Source organism: Sceloporus occidentalis, unplaced genomic scaffold (genome assembly GCF_023333645.1).
Source record: "Sceloporus occidentalis isolate IW3139 unplaced genomic scaffold, rSceOcc1.0.p SCAF_2, whole genome shotgun sequence".
NCBI lineage: Eukaryota > Metazoa > Chordata > Lepidosauria > Squamata > Phrynosomatidae > Sceloporus > Sceloporus occidentalis.
Window position 1 is genome coordinate 148333108 of NW_028316982.1, and position 16890 is coordinate 148349997.

General features: G+C 38.2%; 1 protein-coding gene across 1 annotated transcript in view; it reads right to left on the reverse strand.

Moving 5' to 3' along the window:
• The window catches only part of GPC6 (glypican 6), a 917335-nt gene that overhangs the window by 58863 nt on the left and 841582 nt on the right, over window positions 1–16890 (reverse strand). The window contains exons 6-7 of the mRNA XM_089508392.1: window positions 16551–16694; window positions 3457–3486 (exon numbers count right to left, since the gene is read on the reverse strand). Coding sequence (XP_089364518.1) covers window positions 3457–3486; window positions 16551–16694 — 174 coding nt within the window. The remainder of the gene's footprint in view (window positions 1–3456; window positions 3487–16550; window positions 16695–16890) is intronic.

Here is a 16890-nt window from a genome sequence, read left to right on the forward strand (position 1 = left end):
TGGTTTGGTTTTTTGGGTTTGTTTGTTTTTTTTGCTTTGAACTTGTTCTTTTTTTGGCATGGAAGTGTTATTGATAGCATTTGAGTCTTGCATTATTATTATTTTTTAACATAATCTGTATTTCTATCTAGCTACAGCTGCATAGATGATTTCTGGAAAAGACTGTCCCTTTTATTTTGGTGTCAGAGTTATTACATATTATTTGAATTCATTAAAATATTTATTTCTTCTCTTTTATGCTGCGCAGACACTTAAAACATAAAACATACTTAGAGCATACTTCCTGACTCAGGTATTCTGTACACCTGTAGGCTTAAGTTACTATGTTGAAGGAAAAGGCTTCACTTCTATTTTTAGTGCCAGCTAGGCAGCATGGCATACTGGTTTGAGTGTTGGACTATAACTTTGGAGACCAGGGTTCAATTTCCTACTTGGCCATAAAACTACTGGGTGGCCTTGGGCAAGACACACTTTCTCAGCCTTAGGGGAAGGCAATTGCAAACCTACTCTGAACAAATCTTGCCAAGAAAACCCCATGATAGGGTCGCATTAGAGTCACCATATGTTGGAAACAACCTGAAGGCTCACAACTCACACATAAAGTAGACCCACTGAATCAACGGATTTGCAATTCACATGCAATAATCTCCTAAAACACATCTTGCTAAATCATAATTTCAAAAGTTCCCTTGCAAGCAGCCAATTCAGACCGTGACTAGAGGAGTGTAGTGTAGGAGAGGAAAAGTATGAAAAGAAAGAGGGAGGAGAAGATGGGAGAGTGGAAAGGGATGGCCTTGTTCACTTGGCTCTGATCCAATTTATGGCTGAGTTCAACAAGTGGACCCTTGACAAATTAGCCCTGAGGGAACATGATCCTCAATCCCTGAGCTAAGTGGAGATCATCAAGGAACATATCTGTCATAGTATATTATGACCGCATTTTGTGGATTCAGTGTTTTAATTGTTTTAGATGGTTCTAGAGTGTTTCAACCAGAGAACCCATGTTACTGACTGACAGACAAACACATATAAATACTGCTATGAAGGAGCAATTAAATGGGCATATATACTGGATAAAAGCACAAATCCTACTGCTTAAAGAAAAAAGAACATTGATAATTTTGCTGTAGTTTTTGTGACATATTCTACAACTGTCTCAGTTTGGCTGGGACAGTCCCAATTAATTCTCCATCACTCCACTTTTTCAGCTGCTTTTAAAATTGCCAGCTTCTTTATTATGCTCCCACTCTGTGCTCAGCTTACTTCAATTTCTGCAAACTGAGTTCAAAGTTGAAAAGTATTTTGCATTCAGTTAACTGAATGGGAGAGAAGAGGGTGAAACCTTGCCCTTCCCTATAGATCCATGCAAAAACAAACTGCTGTAGCCTCTCCTAGCTTATGTGTTCTTCCTTTTGCCATCTTGACCATACTCTGATGTTGCTTGGCCATATGTTTTCATCTGTGAAATGCTAGAGAGTATGTTATGGTGATGTATTCCAAAGGGAATTAACCAATGTTACTTTTTAAAATGTCTGCCATTGTGATCAGTTGTATGTATCCAACTGTATGCCTTTGGATTTTACTGAACCTTGCCTCCCTTCAACTGCTATATACCATCCACTCCCAAAATGTGAAATTGTGTTCCTGGGTCTTTCTCAAATAGCTCATACTTCATTTACATTGAAAGTTGATACATGCCTACTCAGAAGCACGTCCGACTAAACCTGGTGGTTTACATTCCTGTTACAGATTGGCAACCTTAAGCTCTTTTAAATTCATTTATAGTGCAATCCTAGGTATTTCAGGCCAGAAGCAAATCCTATCATTAAAGAGCTGAATCGGGAGGGGGGAAAACCCTGCTAATGTCTTAAAATGCTAGGCCTTGGTACTTGGTAATAGAAAACATCATGATTTACAAGACAGGAGAAAAAATCTGGTAAGGACTAGAATTCTGGACAAATTGTCTTCTTTCAGATGTGATAAACTACACCTTTGTCTATGAAAGCTTTATTGCACAGTAAACATGTTATTCATGAGTACATAAATAGCCCTGATGTATTCGACTAAAGGTCCATTCATCACGGCTATTTTGTTTAGCCACATTCTGTTTCCTTCAGTCACCAACCAGATACCACTGGGAAGACTGAAGAATCATCCCCCTGTCTTTTCATACTTGCTCTCCCATTCTTCTGCCGGAATCAATAATCATCAAACAGCGTGTCAGGAGCATGCTAGTTTTCTGTGAGACAACTGCTCATGTGATGTACTGTGAAGAAGTAAGTAGATTATTCAAAGAATTAAAGGTGCCATGTGCTCAAAGAACTATCCTGCAGAAGAAGTTCCCTGCTACAACGGTCCAGTTTTCTGTTTTTGCCATTTACCATTCCTATCCCAGGAAGCTGCCTAATACAGTTCAGCATTTCTGTATGACTCCTGATTCACTGGAGACCAGTCCAGACCAGACGCATACCTTCCAACATTTCACAGGTGAAAGACGGGCCATGTGAGGCCAAGCAACATCAGTGTGTGGTCAAGATGGTAAACATTAATGAAGGAGAAAATACAAGCTAGAAGAGGCTGCAGCAGTTTGCCTTTGCATGAGCTTACTGGAAAGGACCAGGTTTCACCCTCTTCTCTCCTCTTAACTGAGTGCAAACTACTTTTGAACTTTGAGCTCAGTTTGCAGCAACTGAAGTAAGCTGAGGTGGAAAGTAAGAAAGTGGAAGGAGAGAAAATACAGGATATTTTAAAAGCAGATAAAAAAAGTGGCATATTGTTGTTGTTGTTGTGTGCCTTCACCTTGTTTCCAACTTATAACCCTAAAGCAAACTTATCATGAAATTTTCTTGCCAAAATTTGTTCAGAGAAGGTTTGCCTTTGTTTTCCTCTGAGGCTGGGAGAGTGTGACTTGCTGAATGTCACCCAATGGGTTTCCATGGCTGGGCAGGGATTCAGTCATAGTCCAGTGCTCAAATCATCTGGTTCAGTGGGATGACAGAGAAGTAATTCAGGTGGTCCTTGCCAAATTGGAGGGACAGTTGAAGCAGATGCTTCTTGACTGAATAGAGGCTGCAGGAAGAGTCAGGCAGTATTCTTAGGAAGCAGATAGCAGGAGACAGCCAGAAGGGAGCTGTGCTTTGCCTACATCTGCTCTGAAAGGATATCTTTACTATTATGAAACTGAAGTGTCCTTCACCTTTCAATAGTATTCTTCAAATTTCAGAAATCCAGGAAACACTGCTTTACACCCATAAAACCACACAGGGTGATATAGAATGATGAGATGAACTTGAGTCACCCATTCTAATGATTAGGCTTTCTTAAAATTAGAAAGGAAATTGTTTTACATTAGAGCAAGGGGGACGTTACATAGATGTTACTTGATGCTGTTTGAACAACAAAGTCAGAAACAGGCAAATGGATATGAAAGTCAAGAGTAAGAATACCAGAGCTTACAGCATGTTGCATTGTCCTCCAGATAGTCCTCTGGGAAGCAAAAGGGAAAGGGAGGAAAAAAGAAGAGAAAAAGAGAATTCAAGACAAAGTGTTAGGCTGTATCTGGATATGGTTTATCTTGTAAATAGGCAGTAGCCCTGTGTGCTTGTTGCAGAAAGACAACACAAAACCTTTAAACTCTTCTCAATATGAACATTTTTTAAAAAAAATTGGCATAAGCTACTACATAAGTTTTTGTGGATTTCAGCCCACTTCCTCAGACACTGAAGATTTGGGCTGGAGTTCAGAAAAGTTTACATCAAATTAAACTGGTTCCTTTTTAAAGTGCTCCCAATTCTGTGTTGCTTTTAAATATGTATGACTGAATTTTACATAATTGTATTTACCTGTTATACTGTTACCAAACATCAATTAAAAACACTGAAGCATGAAATATATAAACTATATTAAACTATTAAAAAGATGCAGTGTTAATTTATAGAAGGCAAACAAATGTACAGAAGGTAAGGTACTGATATCAGCAAACCACTGTAAATAGGGTTTATTAAATTATAGATGCTTTGGCTGACAATATATAACTTTCAAATTAGTCCCATGCAACCTATGTACTACTTTTAACTCTTTATAATATTTTATTTTTAGGTTTATGCTTTTACTTTTCTCTACAGCTAATCCTTGAAAAATTCAAAAGGCCAACTCCTAGAAATGTAATAAAAGTATTCACGAACATTCTGTCACTTTCCCATTTAAAAATGCATACTGTAATTTTAAGCCTTTTGAAAACTTCTGATAAATTCAGTTTTTTAAAACCTTTTTTTTCCTACAGAAAGAGGGCAGATTTTTAGAATAACAGCGTCAAGCACTCTTGCTCAAGATGCTAGAAACAAATTTAGAACTAAATGCATGGTGATTGAGTCATACAGGAGATGCAAAAGGAGATTTGAAATTCAGAGTTAAATCATCACTGTATCTGAACGTTTTGTACCCCATGAACACCTCTCTCTCTCTCTCTCTCTCTCTCTCTCTCTCTCTCCCTCTCTCTCCTTTGGAAGAACTGTTTTCCAGGTGACATTTTGACAAAGACTGATGGTTTGATGATGGCAGAGATGTCTTTCACTTCATTCTAAACAGACTATGCCACCTTGTATTGAGTGTGTTATGATAAATCAATATAAAACAATTTGGCAGTATATTATCAGAGACCTGAAAGGTACTTTTCTTCCAAAGCCCTTGCATTTATTTTTGTCCCATTGTGGCTCAGTTGCAATCAATTTGTTATTTTCTTCTGTTTCATGCAATACCAAAAAAAAAAAAAAAAAAAAAGGGGGGGGGGAGAAAAAAGTTCTTAGTGATCAGAAACCTTTTAGATTGTGCTATATTGCTAAGGATGAATTCCCACTTATTAGACTTGTGATAATTGTATTTCTCCATTGAAGTGTAAAATTGCTACATTGTCCATTACTCTGTTCCACTGCATTTTCCAGTAGCGATTATTTACAGCAATCTAGGATTCATCTGTCCTTGCTTCCAGTTTGCTTCTTGGTCCATGTTAAGAAATTGGCTGAGATTCAAGATTAGCTACTCAGTTAAGCATACATAACTACTTAGTTAAGTACACCTAACTACTTAAGTAGACAATTAGGTACTTATGTATACTTAATATAACTGTGATCATTAAGGAAAGATACAGGGATCGGGTTGGGTTGGTGCTAAGATGCTGCCCTGCATCTTGCCTTGAGATCACAGCTATGAATGCACGATCGAGTATTAGGCATCTGTAGCTGATTCATATACATGGTCCTACATATTCACAATCATGGCAATAGTTTAGGGAATATGTAGTTCTTACCAGGTGCAGCCACTGTGAGTGATAAAGGTCTATTCTCTTGTCAATTGGAACCCAGCAGACTGACATTTCCATCCTTCTCCCGCTAGAATCATAGAATTGTAGAGTTGGAAGAGACCATGAGGGCCATCCAGTCCAATCCCCTGCTATGCAGGAAATCTCAATCAAAGCATCCCCGACAGATGGCCATCCAGCCTCTGCTTAAAGACCTCCAAATAAGGAGACTCCACTACACTCCAAGGGTGTGTGTTCCACTGTCAAACAGCCCGCACTGTCAGGAAGTTCCTCCGAAAGTTGATGTGGAATTTCTCTGGCAATCTCTGGTGCAACAATCATAAGGAAGATCCTTGTTACAATTCTTCCTTTGTCTGAAGATCTCTGGCAGGAGGAGGGTGGAAACAATATTCTGCTGCATCCTGAAAATCATTCGCAGTGGCTGCACATAATAATGCACAATTGGGGGACTTTGATGATGGCAAGTATTCCCTACTTTGTTGCCATGATCATGAATGCATAGAGATCATGAATATGAATAAGCTACACATATCTGACTAGATATATACGAGATACGAGATACCTGCATTTTAGATATAATTTCCATGTATTTTTATATTGCTATATTGTTGTATGTATTGTTATATTGTTGTGCTGTGCAATGACCTTTGGTCAAAAGCAATGAAGTTTTGATTTGACTCAATGTTATGCATTCATAACTGTCATCAGCAAATACTTTTTAAACACCAAAGTACCTTAGTGGGTATTTTACCATAGGAGGTCCTCATTTATGCACATTCATCCACAGAATGAATGAATGAATGAATGAATGAGTGTGTGTGTGTGTATTCTTGATATATGGTCTCTCATTGCATGCGCAAGCGCTCTGTCATTGAAAAAAATAGATTCCGAAGCGTGTTCAACAAGTGGGAATGACGGATATGAATTGCATCATTCTGGAGGGGAGGGACTAATGGCAGAGGGGCGTTTACTATCCCTTCTCAGTTTTTGGTAAATCCACCATCCCCCTCCCCCAAGCACTGCCTTTGTGCTTGTGGTGTGACCTATGGGTGCATGATTTATTTTTAATTGATAGAAGATTCGATTCATTGATTTTTTGCAACTACTTGCAATTACTTGGGTGGTAAGCCAGGCGATTTGGTTGGCGGCAGCTCAGTGAGGCATGTAGCTGCAAAATGATGAATTGAATCTTCTATCAATTTTTTTTAAAAAAAATATAGTTCCCAAGCCACACTGCCGCTTACGTCACTGATGATGAGCAGATGATTGACATGTATTTTGAAGTGGCACAAACTAGTAGGGATGACAATCATGCCCAAAAAAAGTGATTACAAGGGGATAATGAAAAGATCCGCTTTCGTAGTGGGAACAATGGACCTTTGGGAATCGATTCACTGACACGGAGCAAAGGTGAATCACAAACCTGTTTAAATGTAAGTGAGAATGTGGCCTAAGTGAGTTTAATAACATACATGCTCCCAGGCAGATAAATATAGGATCACAGCAGAAAGTAGTTGACATCCAGAGCAAGGACCCTTTTGTATAGTCACAAATTTCTTGCCCACAGTCAGGAATTTCTTGCCCACTGGAAAATCCCCATGACTGTTTCACTAACAGTGAAGGGCTCCAGATTTTTATGAATTCTCAACCACAGTTGATATATTGAGTAGGACTGAATGAGAGTTATGGCTATTACGTAGATTTTTAATAATACTATTAATGCTTCTGTTTTTATTCACAGGCCTAAATTAAAGTGATAGTCCCAAGCAGAGCAATTTACTGAATCAATGGAACTTATAAATTTTGACTTACAAAATTCCAGTTGATTCAACAGCTTTGTCCTACTTTGGATTAAAAATTGGGTTTAGGCCATAGTAGTTTTTTTTTTTAATTCAAAGGTGACAGATAAAGGCAGGATACAATCAACTGAAAGAAATGATTGTATCATGGCTTGTTCTGTCATGTTGAGCATTATTTGTTTAGAAAAGTGACAAAAAGGTTTACAAGTAAATGGAATAGGAACCCACAGTTATTCCACTTATCCTCTAGCCAGAGGGGGGAAATGGCAATATCCATTAGCTGTAGCATATGGCTACATGGGAAATACAGTTATTTGCTTACTGTTTCTGCAGAAAAGCAGAGTGAAATATAGGATTTGCCACAAGTTAATGAGATTGAACATAGGACAGATTGCCTTATTTATGCTGAGCTTTGCTCACATCTTAGACAGCAAGGACTAGCCACTGGTAACAGCTGCTGCAAATCCTTAGTACAGGTAGACATGAGTTGCTCTAAAATGCTTTCTTTGTCTAAAATAGCTGATTCTGGATTCAACTTGTTGGTAAGAAAATAGCTTTAACCCCAATTGTGGACCTGCTTTAAGAATTTATGCAGGGCATCTATCTGGCTGAAATACTCAAATAATATGTTAGCCAAAATCCTATATAGGGGCTCTTGGTATCTACTGGGGTTTGGTTCCAGGAACCTCCTGTGGATAACCAAAATCTGTGAATATTCAAGTCCCATTAAGCAGAATGGCACATTAAGATGGTGTCCCTTGTATAAAATGGCAATTTATCTATTTTAAAGATATTCTCCAACTGTGGATGCTTGAATCCATGGATACTGACTGTATGATCTGTTACATTATATAACTATATGTATTCCTAGCTACATCACAGAGGTGCTAAGAAACCCCTTTACTGAACTGCAAAGATGTGTAATGGGAAACCAAGAGTGCCCAATGCGCATTGGTCCAGTGCATGTTGGGACTGATACGATATAGATCAGGAGTGATATGATGAAATCCCATTGTGCATTGGTCCCACTGCTCATCAGTCACTTTGCCAGCATTGCCATGTAACATGACAGGAGCCCTCTACTGGATACGAACGTTACAGAACTGCCCAGTTGTAATCCCCACAGATATCCCCACTTACAAAGACATAAGACCTGACAAGGATTCTAGCCAATGTATTTAGTTTGTACAAAAGCACTTTCTCATGTTTTACTACTGTCTGTCATTACTATAGAACAAGGAAAGGCAACTGGAATCCTGTTAGTTAGGTGTATATAAAGTTAAGTAACATAACAGGTCATATAGTTTTCCATTTACCATCTTTAAGGTTTATTAGGAAATGCTCCTCATTGAGATATACAGTAAATGATACGGATTCCAATTTTTCAGTTTTATTTGCAGATGTTAATAGGCCTGTAAATCCTTCAAAAATTCTATGTATTAGATATGTAGTATTAAACTCTTGTGCTAGATGCATATTCTGTCCTTGGTTTTGTCCCCAGTAAATATTAAAAATACTTACCAACATACTTAATTAACTAAAATTCCATTTATTGAAATAGGCTTACCCTAAATCTGGGTCCAACTCAATGGCCTGGATCTAGGAGGGTTGAAGGAAAAAGGCAGAGGTTGACCATATTTCCAGTGGGATTCTCATTGCAGCAGTGTTGGGTAGAAAAGTCTAACTGCACAATAATTTTTATCTAATTATTCTGTCCAGCTTAATTTTTATTAAAATGTCTAATGTAAATTGTGTATTTTACAACATGTTATAAATTACTCAAGACATGTGTAAGACGTACCTTTGTGCTAGAATGCTTTGCTTATCATATTTGCAAAAGTTGTTGTAATTGCTAAATAAAAGCTGAGAGCAGTTGTGACTTCAATCATTCGGCTCTGACAGCATCCTCAATGAACAATCTGTTGCTGCATGTTGTACTAGTCAAGTAGACCATGTTCTGTAAGAAACACAAGGAATGCCTTGTAGGCAGCCACACAAGCAGTTGAGGAGGGAAAGCTCAACATTGCACATATGTCTTACACATGTCTTGCATAATTCTAAACTGTCTGTACAAAGCTGCTAGTGTGAAATAAAGTTTGTCCATCAGAGACACTGCTGTGAGTAAGTTGTACTGAAAGAAGTTCTGCTTTTCTGTGCATTCTTTGGCCAAAGACTTTGTGTGGTACCTCCCTATCCAAGTCCAGGGATGAATACAGGTTGTGTCCTACTTGGAGGATATGAAAGGGCTAATATCTTAGTCCAATCCAACCACAGCACTGAATGAAGAATAATTTCCACTTGCATCAATTACAATTTCAACAGAGCTCAGATTAGCACTCATAATATGGATGGATAAATGCATACAGATGCACCTCTGTGTCTGTATTAGAGATGCATGTTTGTTTTTTCCTGTTGGACAACAGTCTGAAAAGTTTTGCACAATTTTAATGGTGATGGTGATGATTTCTTTGCATTTGCATTTGGGGAATTTTTGTGAATTTTTTTTGGCAAAGGTTTTTGGGCAAAAAAGATTTTTTTTGCAAAACAACAACTGTTTTGTGAAACAGCAGTACAGTTTGTCCAAAATATAATTTATTATCAGAATAAACCCACATCTTTTTCACGCATGCAAACCTCAACCTTTCTGTGGAAAAAACTTTGTAAATTCAAAGACATAGCTGTGTTAGTCTAGAATTTTGTTGTTGTGTGCTTTCTAGTTATTTCTGAGTAATGGTGACTCTATCATGGGGTTTTCTGGTGCTGAGAGTATGTGTCTCACCCAAGAGGGTTATCACGGTTTAGTGGGGAATCTAACCCTGCTCTTCAAAGTCGTAGTCCAGTGCTCAAGCCAGTATACCACAATGGCTCTCCTAGTCTGGAACAGCCAAAGGGATCTTCTAGCACCTTTGAGACTAATAGAGAAAGAAGTTCTTTCATAAGCTTCATCGACTACTCAGATGTAGACACAAGCAGATTCTATGCTGCAGATTTAATGAACTTTGACACCATTTTAACTGCCATGGCTCAATGCTATGGATTTCTGGAATTTGTAGTTTTGTGAGATACTTATTCTTCCCTGACACAGAGCTCTGGTGTTACAACAAACTACACATCTCAGGATTACACAGGATGGAGCCATGATAGTTAAGGCAGCATCAAACTGCATTAATTTTGCAGTAGCCTAACTCTATAAGAGTTTATGCTACAATTTCTTTCTCTCAGTCTCAAAGGTATTACAATATTTTTCTACTAATTTTGTAAATTGTTGGAAAACGAGTTCCAAATTTAAAACATTTCAAGGTAATTGAGGTTTTTTTTCAAATTTTGTCAACAAACAGAGATGAAGATTTGTTATTATCAACAGTTTGTAGTGGCTGGATTGTCACATGGACAGATTTGTCTCTGTTTTCCTTGCTATTTGACAACATAGGATTTTTCACCATTTTTATTCACATTGAATACTCTGTTTAGAATTAGCAGATGAATAGGTTAATGGTTGTGAATAGCGTTGTTGTTGTTGCTGTTGTTGTGTACCTTCAGTTCATTTCTAATTTACAGAGACGTTAAGACAAACCTATCATGGGGTTTTCTTGGCAAGGTTTGTTCAGAGGAGGTTTGCCATTGGCTTCCCCTGAGGCTGAGAGCATGCGACTTACTCAAAGTCATTAGTTGGTTTAATGGCTGAGCAGGGAATTGAACCCTGGTCTCCAGAGTTGCAGTCCAACTACTCTACCTTTGCCTAAATGCAGAAGATATTTTTATTAAAATACTGCATCTTTTATCATTAGCATTCATTGAAAATTCCAGTGGATGAAATGTATCATTCCATGCAGACAATTACTGAACTACAGGTTGAGTCTCCCTTCCCTAGAATTCTAAAACCCTAAATCTCCAAAATGCAAATCTTTTTTCCACGGGTGGCTGAGACAGTGACACCTTTGTTTTCTGATGGTTCAATGTACACAAACTTTGTTTCATGCACAAAATTATTAAAAATTTTGTGTACAAAATTACCTTTTGTGTATAAGTGCATATGAAACATAAATGAATTTCATGTTTAGACTTTGGTCCCAATTGCAAGATACCTTATTATGTCTATGCAAATATTTCAAAATCCCCCCCCCCCCTTCAAAAATATCTGAAACCCACCCTGGTTCTAAGCATTTCAGATAAGGAAAACTCAACCTGAACTAGCTTTTTTAATGCCCTAGGTCTGAATTTCCTGCATCAAACAGGGATTAGCTGGCTGAAATCCTCTCCAGCTCTATGATTCTAGAGTTCAATGATAACTGAGGCTGCATCTAGCAACATGTTTTATTAAAGTGTGGTGTATACTCACAACTAAGATCTCTGTGTTTTAGGAAAGCCTCTAATATTTAGGCATTTGTAATGAAGTGTTAGGGATGTGGTGGCTAAGATGCCAATTCTGATGATTGGAAGATTGGAAGGTTGCCATTTGGAGGCCCAAGTGCTGCATGATGGGGTGAGCTCCTGTCACTAGTCCCAGTATCAGCCAACCTAGCAGTTCAAAAGCATGCAAATACAAGTAGATAGATAGGTATCACTTTGGTGGGAAGGTAACAGCATTTGGTGTAGTCATGCTGGTCACATGGCCACCAGAGTAGTCCTCAGACAACACTGGCTCTTTGGCTAAGTAATGGAGGTGAGCACCACCCCTACAATCAGTTATGACTAGACATTCATGTCAAGGGACTACTTTTACCTTTACCTTTACCTAATGAATTGTTAGAACCAGTATGATGTAGTGGTCTGAGCTCCGGAGAACAGGGTTGGAATCTGTGCTCTGCCATAGAAACCACTGGATGACCTTGGACAAATCATACTGTCTCAGCTTCAGATGAAGACAAAGGCAAACCTCCTTGGAACAAATCTTGCCAGAAAACCCTGTCATAGGTTTGCCTTAAGTCACCATATATTAAAAAATACTTGTTGGTACACAACAACCATGAATTTTTATTAGAATATTTGTTTCATATATCCTTGAATGGGCTGCAGAACTATTAAAAAGTGACATTAAAATGAAAGAGAGAAAGAGAGAAAGGAAGAGAGAGATTTACAGTGAAAGACAAAAGTTGCTTTTAGGTCCTAAAAACAGAAGCTTCACTTTTTATAATGTGGATGTAAAGAGTCAGTCTGGAATAGTCTTTCACAAAAGTACCTGAACAGGATAATCTCTAGAAGGTGTAGTATCTGCCCAAATGGGGAAAAAAGTAGAAGTTTTGCTTGAAGGAACTCCCCCCCCCCCAAAAAAAAAAAAAAAAAAAGTACTATGTTTGAAGACTCTGGTTGCTACAAAACTCTTGCATGTGTTTAATGTAGTTATAAAACAAGGTGGTTTTTTTTTTGTTCTGACTTCTATGAAATGTGAATTCTTTAATTAAACTTTAGCAAGGGAAGATGCATTATGCATAGGGACACTTAAGAACAATAAGTGCTTATTTAATTATGAGTGGAGCTGTAAAAATGAGTGTATTGTAAAGTTAATTGGGAAGTGAAGTGATTGCACTTTAATGTGACAGGCACAGGATTACTTCTGTGAATTGTAGGCATGTTCAGTTTTGTCATGGACAGAAATGGATCTGTCTGTCAAAAAGCTGTTCTCACCATTTTTTTAAGGGTAATATATCACAACAACTGACCCACATGTCAACCTGTAGGAAGGCTCTGAATCCATAGTACAGAACAGCTGACCAGTAGGATTTCAGATTTTTAAATTGTGGAGAGGGCAAAAGCAGAAACTGGAAAAGTTACTATTTTAGGCTACAATTCTCAGAGTCCTCCAGCCAGCATGGACTGACAGAGGGAGAGAATGGTCTATGGTCTGCTGCTGCCAAAGTAGTCCTTGGCTATGCATTGGCAGAGGATTTTACTTGCTGCTTGGTTGATGGGAGACAGACTATTCGGGAGATGTCCTTTCTCCTAAGTGAATCATGATAGATCTTGAAACAAATTTATGAGATTCTCATCCTTCTTATATTTTGGACAGTGACCAGACTGGAAAAATGCCAGGGCTGGCCCTACCATTCTGTCTTGGGTCCCCAAACCAGTCTGCTGCTTCTGGTGTTGTGGAGGATGCCTTCCCACTACCAATGAATTGTTTGATCCCTCAAATATTTCAGGACATCCCTCAATGCTGTATCTGGTAAAGTGATAATAGTGCAGTTAAAGCATCCTTTATCTTTGGTAATCTCACTTTCAGTTTCAACAAATCCAGCAAATGCCATGAGAAGGAAGAGAGAAGACATTGGAGATTATCACATTGCCTTTGCTTCTTCGACAAAAGTGGGATGTTTAAGAAGGCAGATCTTATTTCATTTCCCCATCGCCTGGCAGTATGCAGCCTGTATGCAACCCAGGCTTTTGCCTCAGCTTTTCAAGAATGGGAAAATCCCGTTCTTGAAAAGATGCGAGAGAAGCCTGGAGAAGCCCAGTTTGCATACAGGCTGCGTACTGCCTGGCAAAAGGAAATGTGTTAAGAACCTCCTTCTTAAAGTTACATCCCACTTCTATCGTGGGAATGAAGGCAATGCAATTATCTCTACTGTGCTGATCCAGTTTTAGTACCTATGTGTGATGTGGTCAGAACTTCCTTCCTTCCTTCCTTCTTTCCTTCCTTCCTTCTTTTATAGTCCAAAACGTAACTTTTCATGTGCTGGAATTGCCCCAGTACGGGAATAGGATGCACATCTCATTGAAACCAAATGATGATGAGATAATAAGCTCTGTACCCAAATGCATATCCAAGTGGTTTATCTAGCTATACTTTATACTCATGAATGCTGGGGGAATATTTTCACATTCTGTCAGAACAGGGCTCAGTAGTATCATTTGGTTCTACAAATAATACAGTAGGCAGGCAACCCTTAAACATAATTTGTTAATATTACTTAAAAATTATGTGAAGATAATTGTGTATGCCATACTGACAAATTATCATACTGCTGCCTTGGCTGACATGTGATTAAACACTATAGCTGTTGGCCTAATTTAATTGCTAGTCCTAACTAGCACAGCCCCACTGAATCAATGGGATTTGTACCAGTGCTAATTTACCATTCAGAAAATGGGTCTATTCTAGTTGGGACCAGTACTTGGATTTAGGCCATCTTGTTACAAGAAACACAACCCAAGTTTAAAATGAGATAAGTTTAATGATCTGTAAAAAAAAAAAAAAAAAAAATAGCTAACCAGAATTTTGTTTTTTCTCTTTTTTAAATGAAAGAAATGATATGCAATCTGTGAATTTATAATGAAGCTATATACTGCATCAATAAGCAGAGGTAACAATTCTGCCAGAGCTAGCTTTTGAATATACTTTATTTAACTTTTAAATAAACGTATTAGGTAGATTGCTTTTATATAGTTTATGCTCATACTTATGTTTGCCTCAAGAATAAGCAATATGAAATTCCCTGGTCAAATTTAGCCGACAACATTCCTTCGACTCCTACAAGTCAGGAAGACTTTCTCTGCTAAAACGTGGCTCCTCATTTGGAGCCAGCTGTTCTGGAGGGGGAAAAAAGGGAGAAAAGCTTGCCTTGCTTTGAAAGGTTACACATGACTCACAGAATCTATGCTGTTCGAATGGGTGGCAGAAAAGAGCATCAGCACTTTCAGTGCTGTTATCTTATCAGCACCAGGAATGGAATTATTTTACAGTTCCTCATTTTTAGAAGAAAACAGCTGGCCATTGGAGGAGAGGTTGGTGGATCCATGCCAGGTTTTATCCCAAATTTTAGAGGAGCTGAACCTATTGTTTTTAGCATTTTGGATAGCTTCTTTGAGATTCAGACTAAAACCCAAATTGGACTTGCCATCCCACACTGGCACTGAAACCACTCAGTTCACTTGGGAATAAATGGAAGCTGGCATCCTGTGAGGCAATCAGTTAGACTTACAACCTTGTAACTTTTTGGCATTCACTGTATGATCATGGCACCATTGCCATCACCTCAAATGTCTCCAAAATCCATCTTAAAATCCAGGTAGCCATACTAAGGAACAGAGTTCTGTGGCAATGGCAAGTGAGAGCTAAAGGATTGCATGTCCAGCTCCCTCTCAGTAGGTTTGATGAAAGATTTCACAGGACCCTACTTCTGCTCATTGTACTGAGGCTTGTTTATGAGAAGGGGCTGGACCCATCATCCTACATTGGATTGCTCACCAGAGTACTTTGCTGCTCAGTATGGTTGCCTGGATTTTAAGGTGTATTTGGTGGCTTGGATCAGGAGATGGAACATAGCCATGACATTACAGCTATGCAGAATCTCAACTATCATTTTCACATTTCCCTTTAAACCCTAAGGTATTTCCATTCTGAATTTGAAGAAATTTGCAAATATTGGTACAGTGGGTCCTTGGTTTGGTTCCAGAACCACCCTTGGATACCAAAATCCATGAATGCTCAAGTCCCATTATATACAATGGTGTAGTAAAATAGTACCCCTTGTATAAAATGGCAAAATCAAGCTTTGCTTTTTGGATTTTGTGGTGGTGGTGGTGGTGGTGGTGGTGGTAAGGGGATACTTTCAAGCTGTGGATAATGGAATCCATGGAAAGGCTGAAAATGTTTTAAAAAATGAACTGACATGAAATCCTCTCACTTTTTCAAGCAAACTCAATGGATATAATTGTTCCCAGCATGAAGGGGATCCATGTTGTGCCTGGCTTGCCATACAGGTATTAAAAATGAGCCTCTTAGAAAAAATGAAGTGGAAAGTTTAATTCAATGCTACAAACCCAGTAGAATATAGGATGATTAAATGCAGACTTTAAGCACTCAAAGCTATGGATCTGGATGGATGATCTCAATTCTTTTTCAATCTGAATATCAATAAATATGAATAAATTGGAGATATTTGCTAAATTCTAATTTAAAAAAAAACAGAAATGAAATTCTTACTCTACTCAACTCTTTTCCTGTCACACATTTTTCTTTGGCAGTACCATACAAATCTAATGTGGAAACGATCAAGTTTGAAACTCTAAATTCTTTTGTTTTAATAGCAGCCATCTTCCCTTTATAGGCATGCAATTCCATTCTTGAATAATTTTATTCTTAAAGGAAGCAACAAGTAATTTAAGCAGTCTTCTCCCCCTGCAAGAAGGTCTTTGAGAACAGGTTTTTTTTTTGGAAAACTATTCACAGGTTAGGGCTTATTCACATGTGGGCTTTTTGCACAGAAAACAGTTTTCTGGCACAGAAAATAATGTTTCTGGCACAGAAAATACTGTTTTCTGCACCAAAAAAAATGTAAACTGTGTACAGAATATGGAAACTGGAAAGATTCTCATTAGTCCTAGATACTCCTCTTCAGGGTTTCCCAAGACCTAAGAAATAAGGTTTTAATCTTGATTTTTAAAAAGTATTTTCATATTTCCATTTGTTTCACTTTACCACAGACATTACTTACCAGCCTATCCAAGCTTGTACCCGCTGCTGTTGTTGGTCTTTCCTCAGGGTGATAAGGATGAAAGCGGGTATTAAAGTTATCAGGAATGGAGCGGGAAGTTCTTATACCTGGAGCTGGTTTGGGCTGTCCACACCCTTGAAAGACCTGCAAGGACCATGTTAAGCAATGGAGACAAGTTACTTAAAATACACCCCAGCTGCATCTTCTTCCTGGACAGAAATTATGATATATTTGATAACATAGTAAAAACAATCTGTCAATGATGTCATCGTCAGCACTCAAATAAACAGACTTTTTGATATTGATTTTTGTGCAGTGTTTTAGTAGATTGCTTTACCAA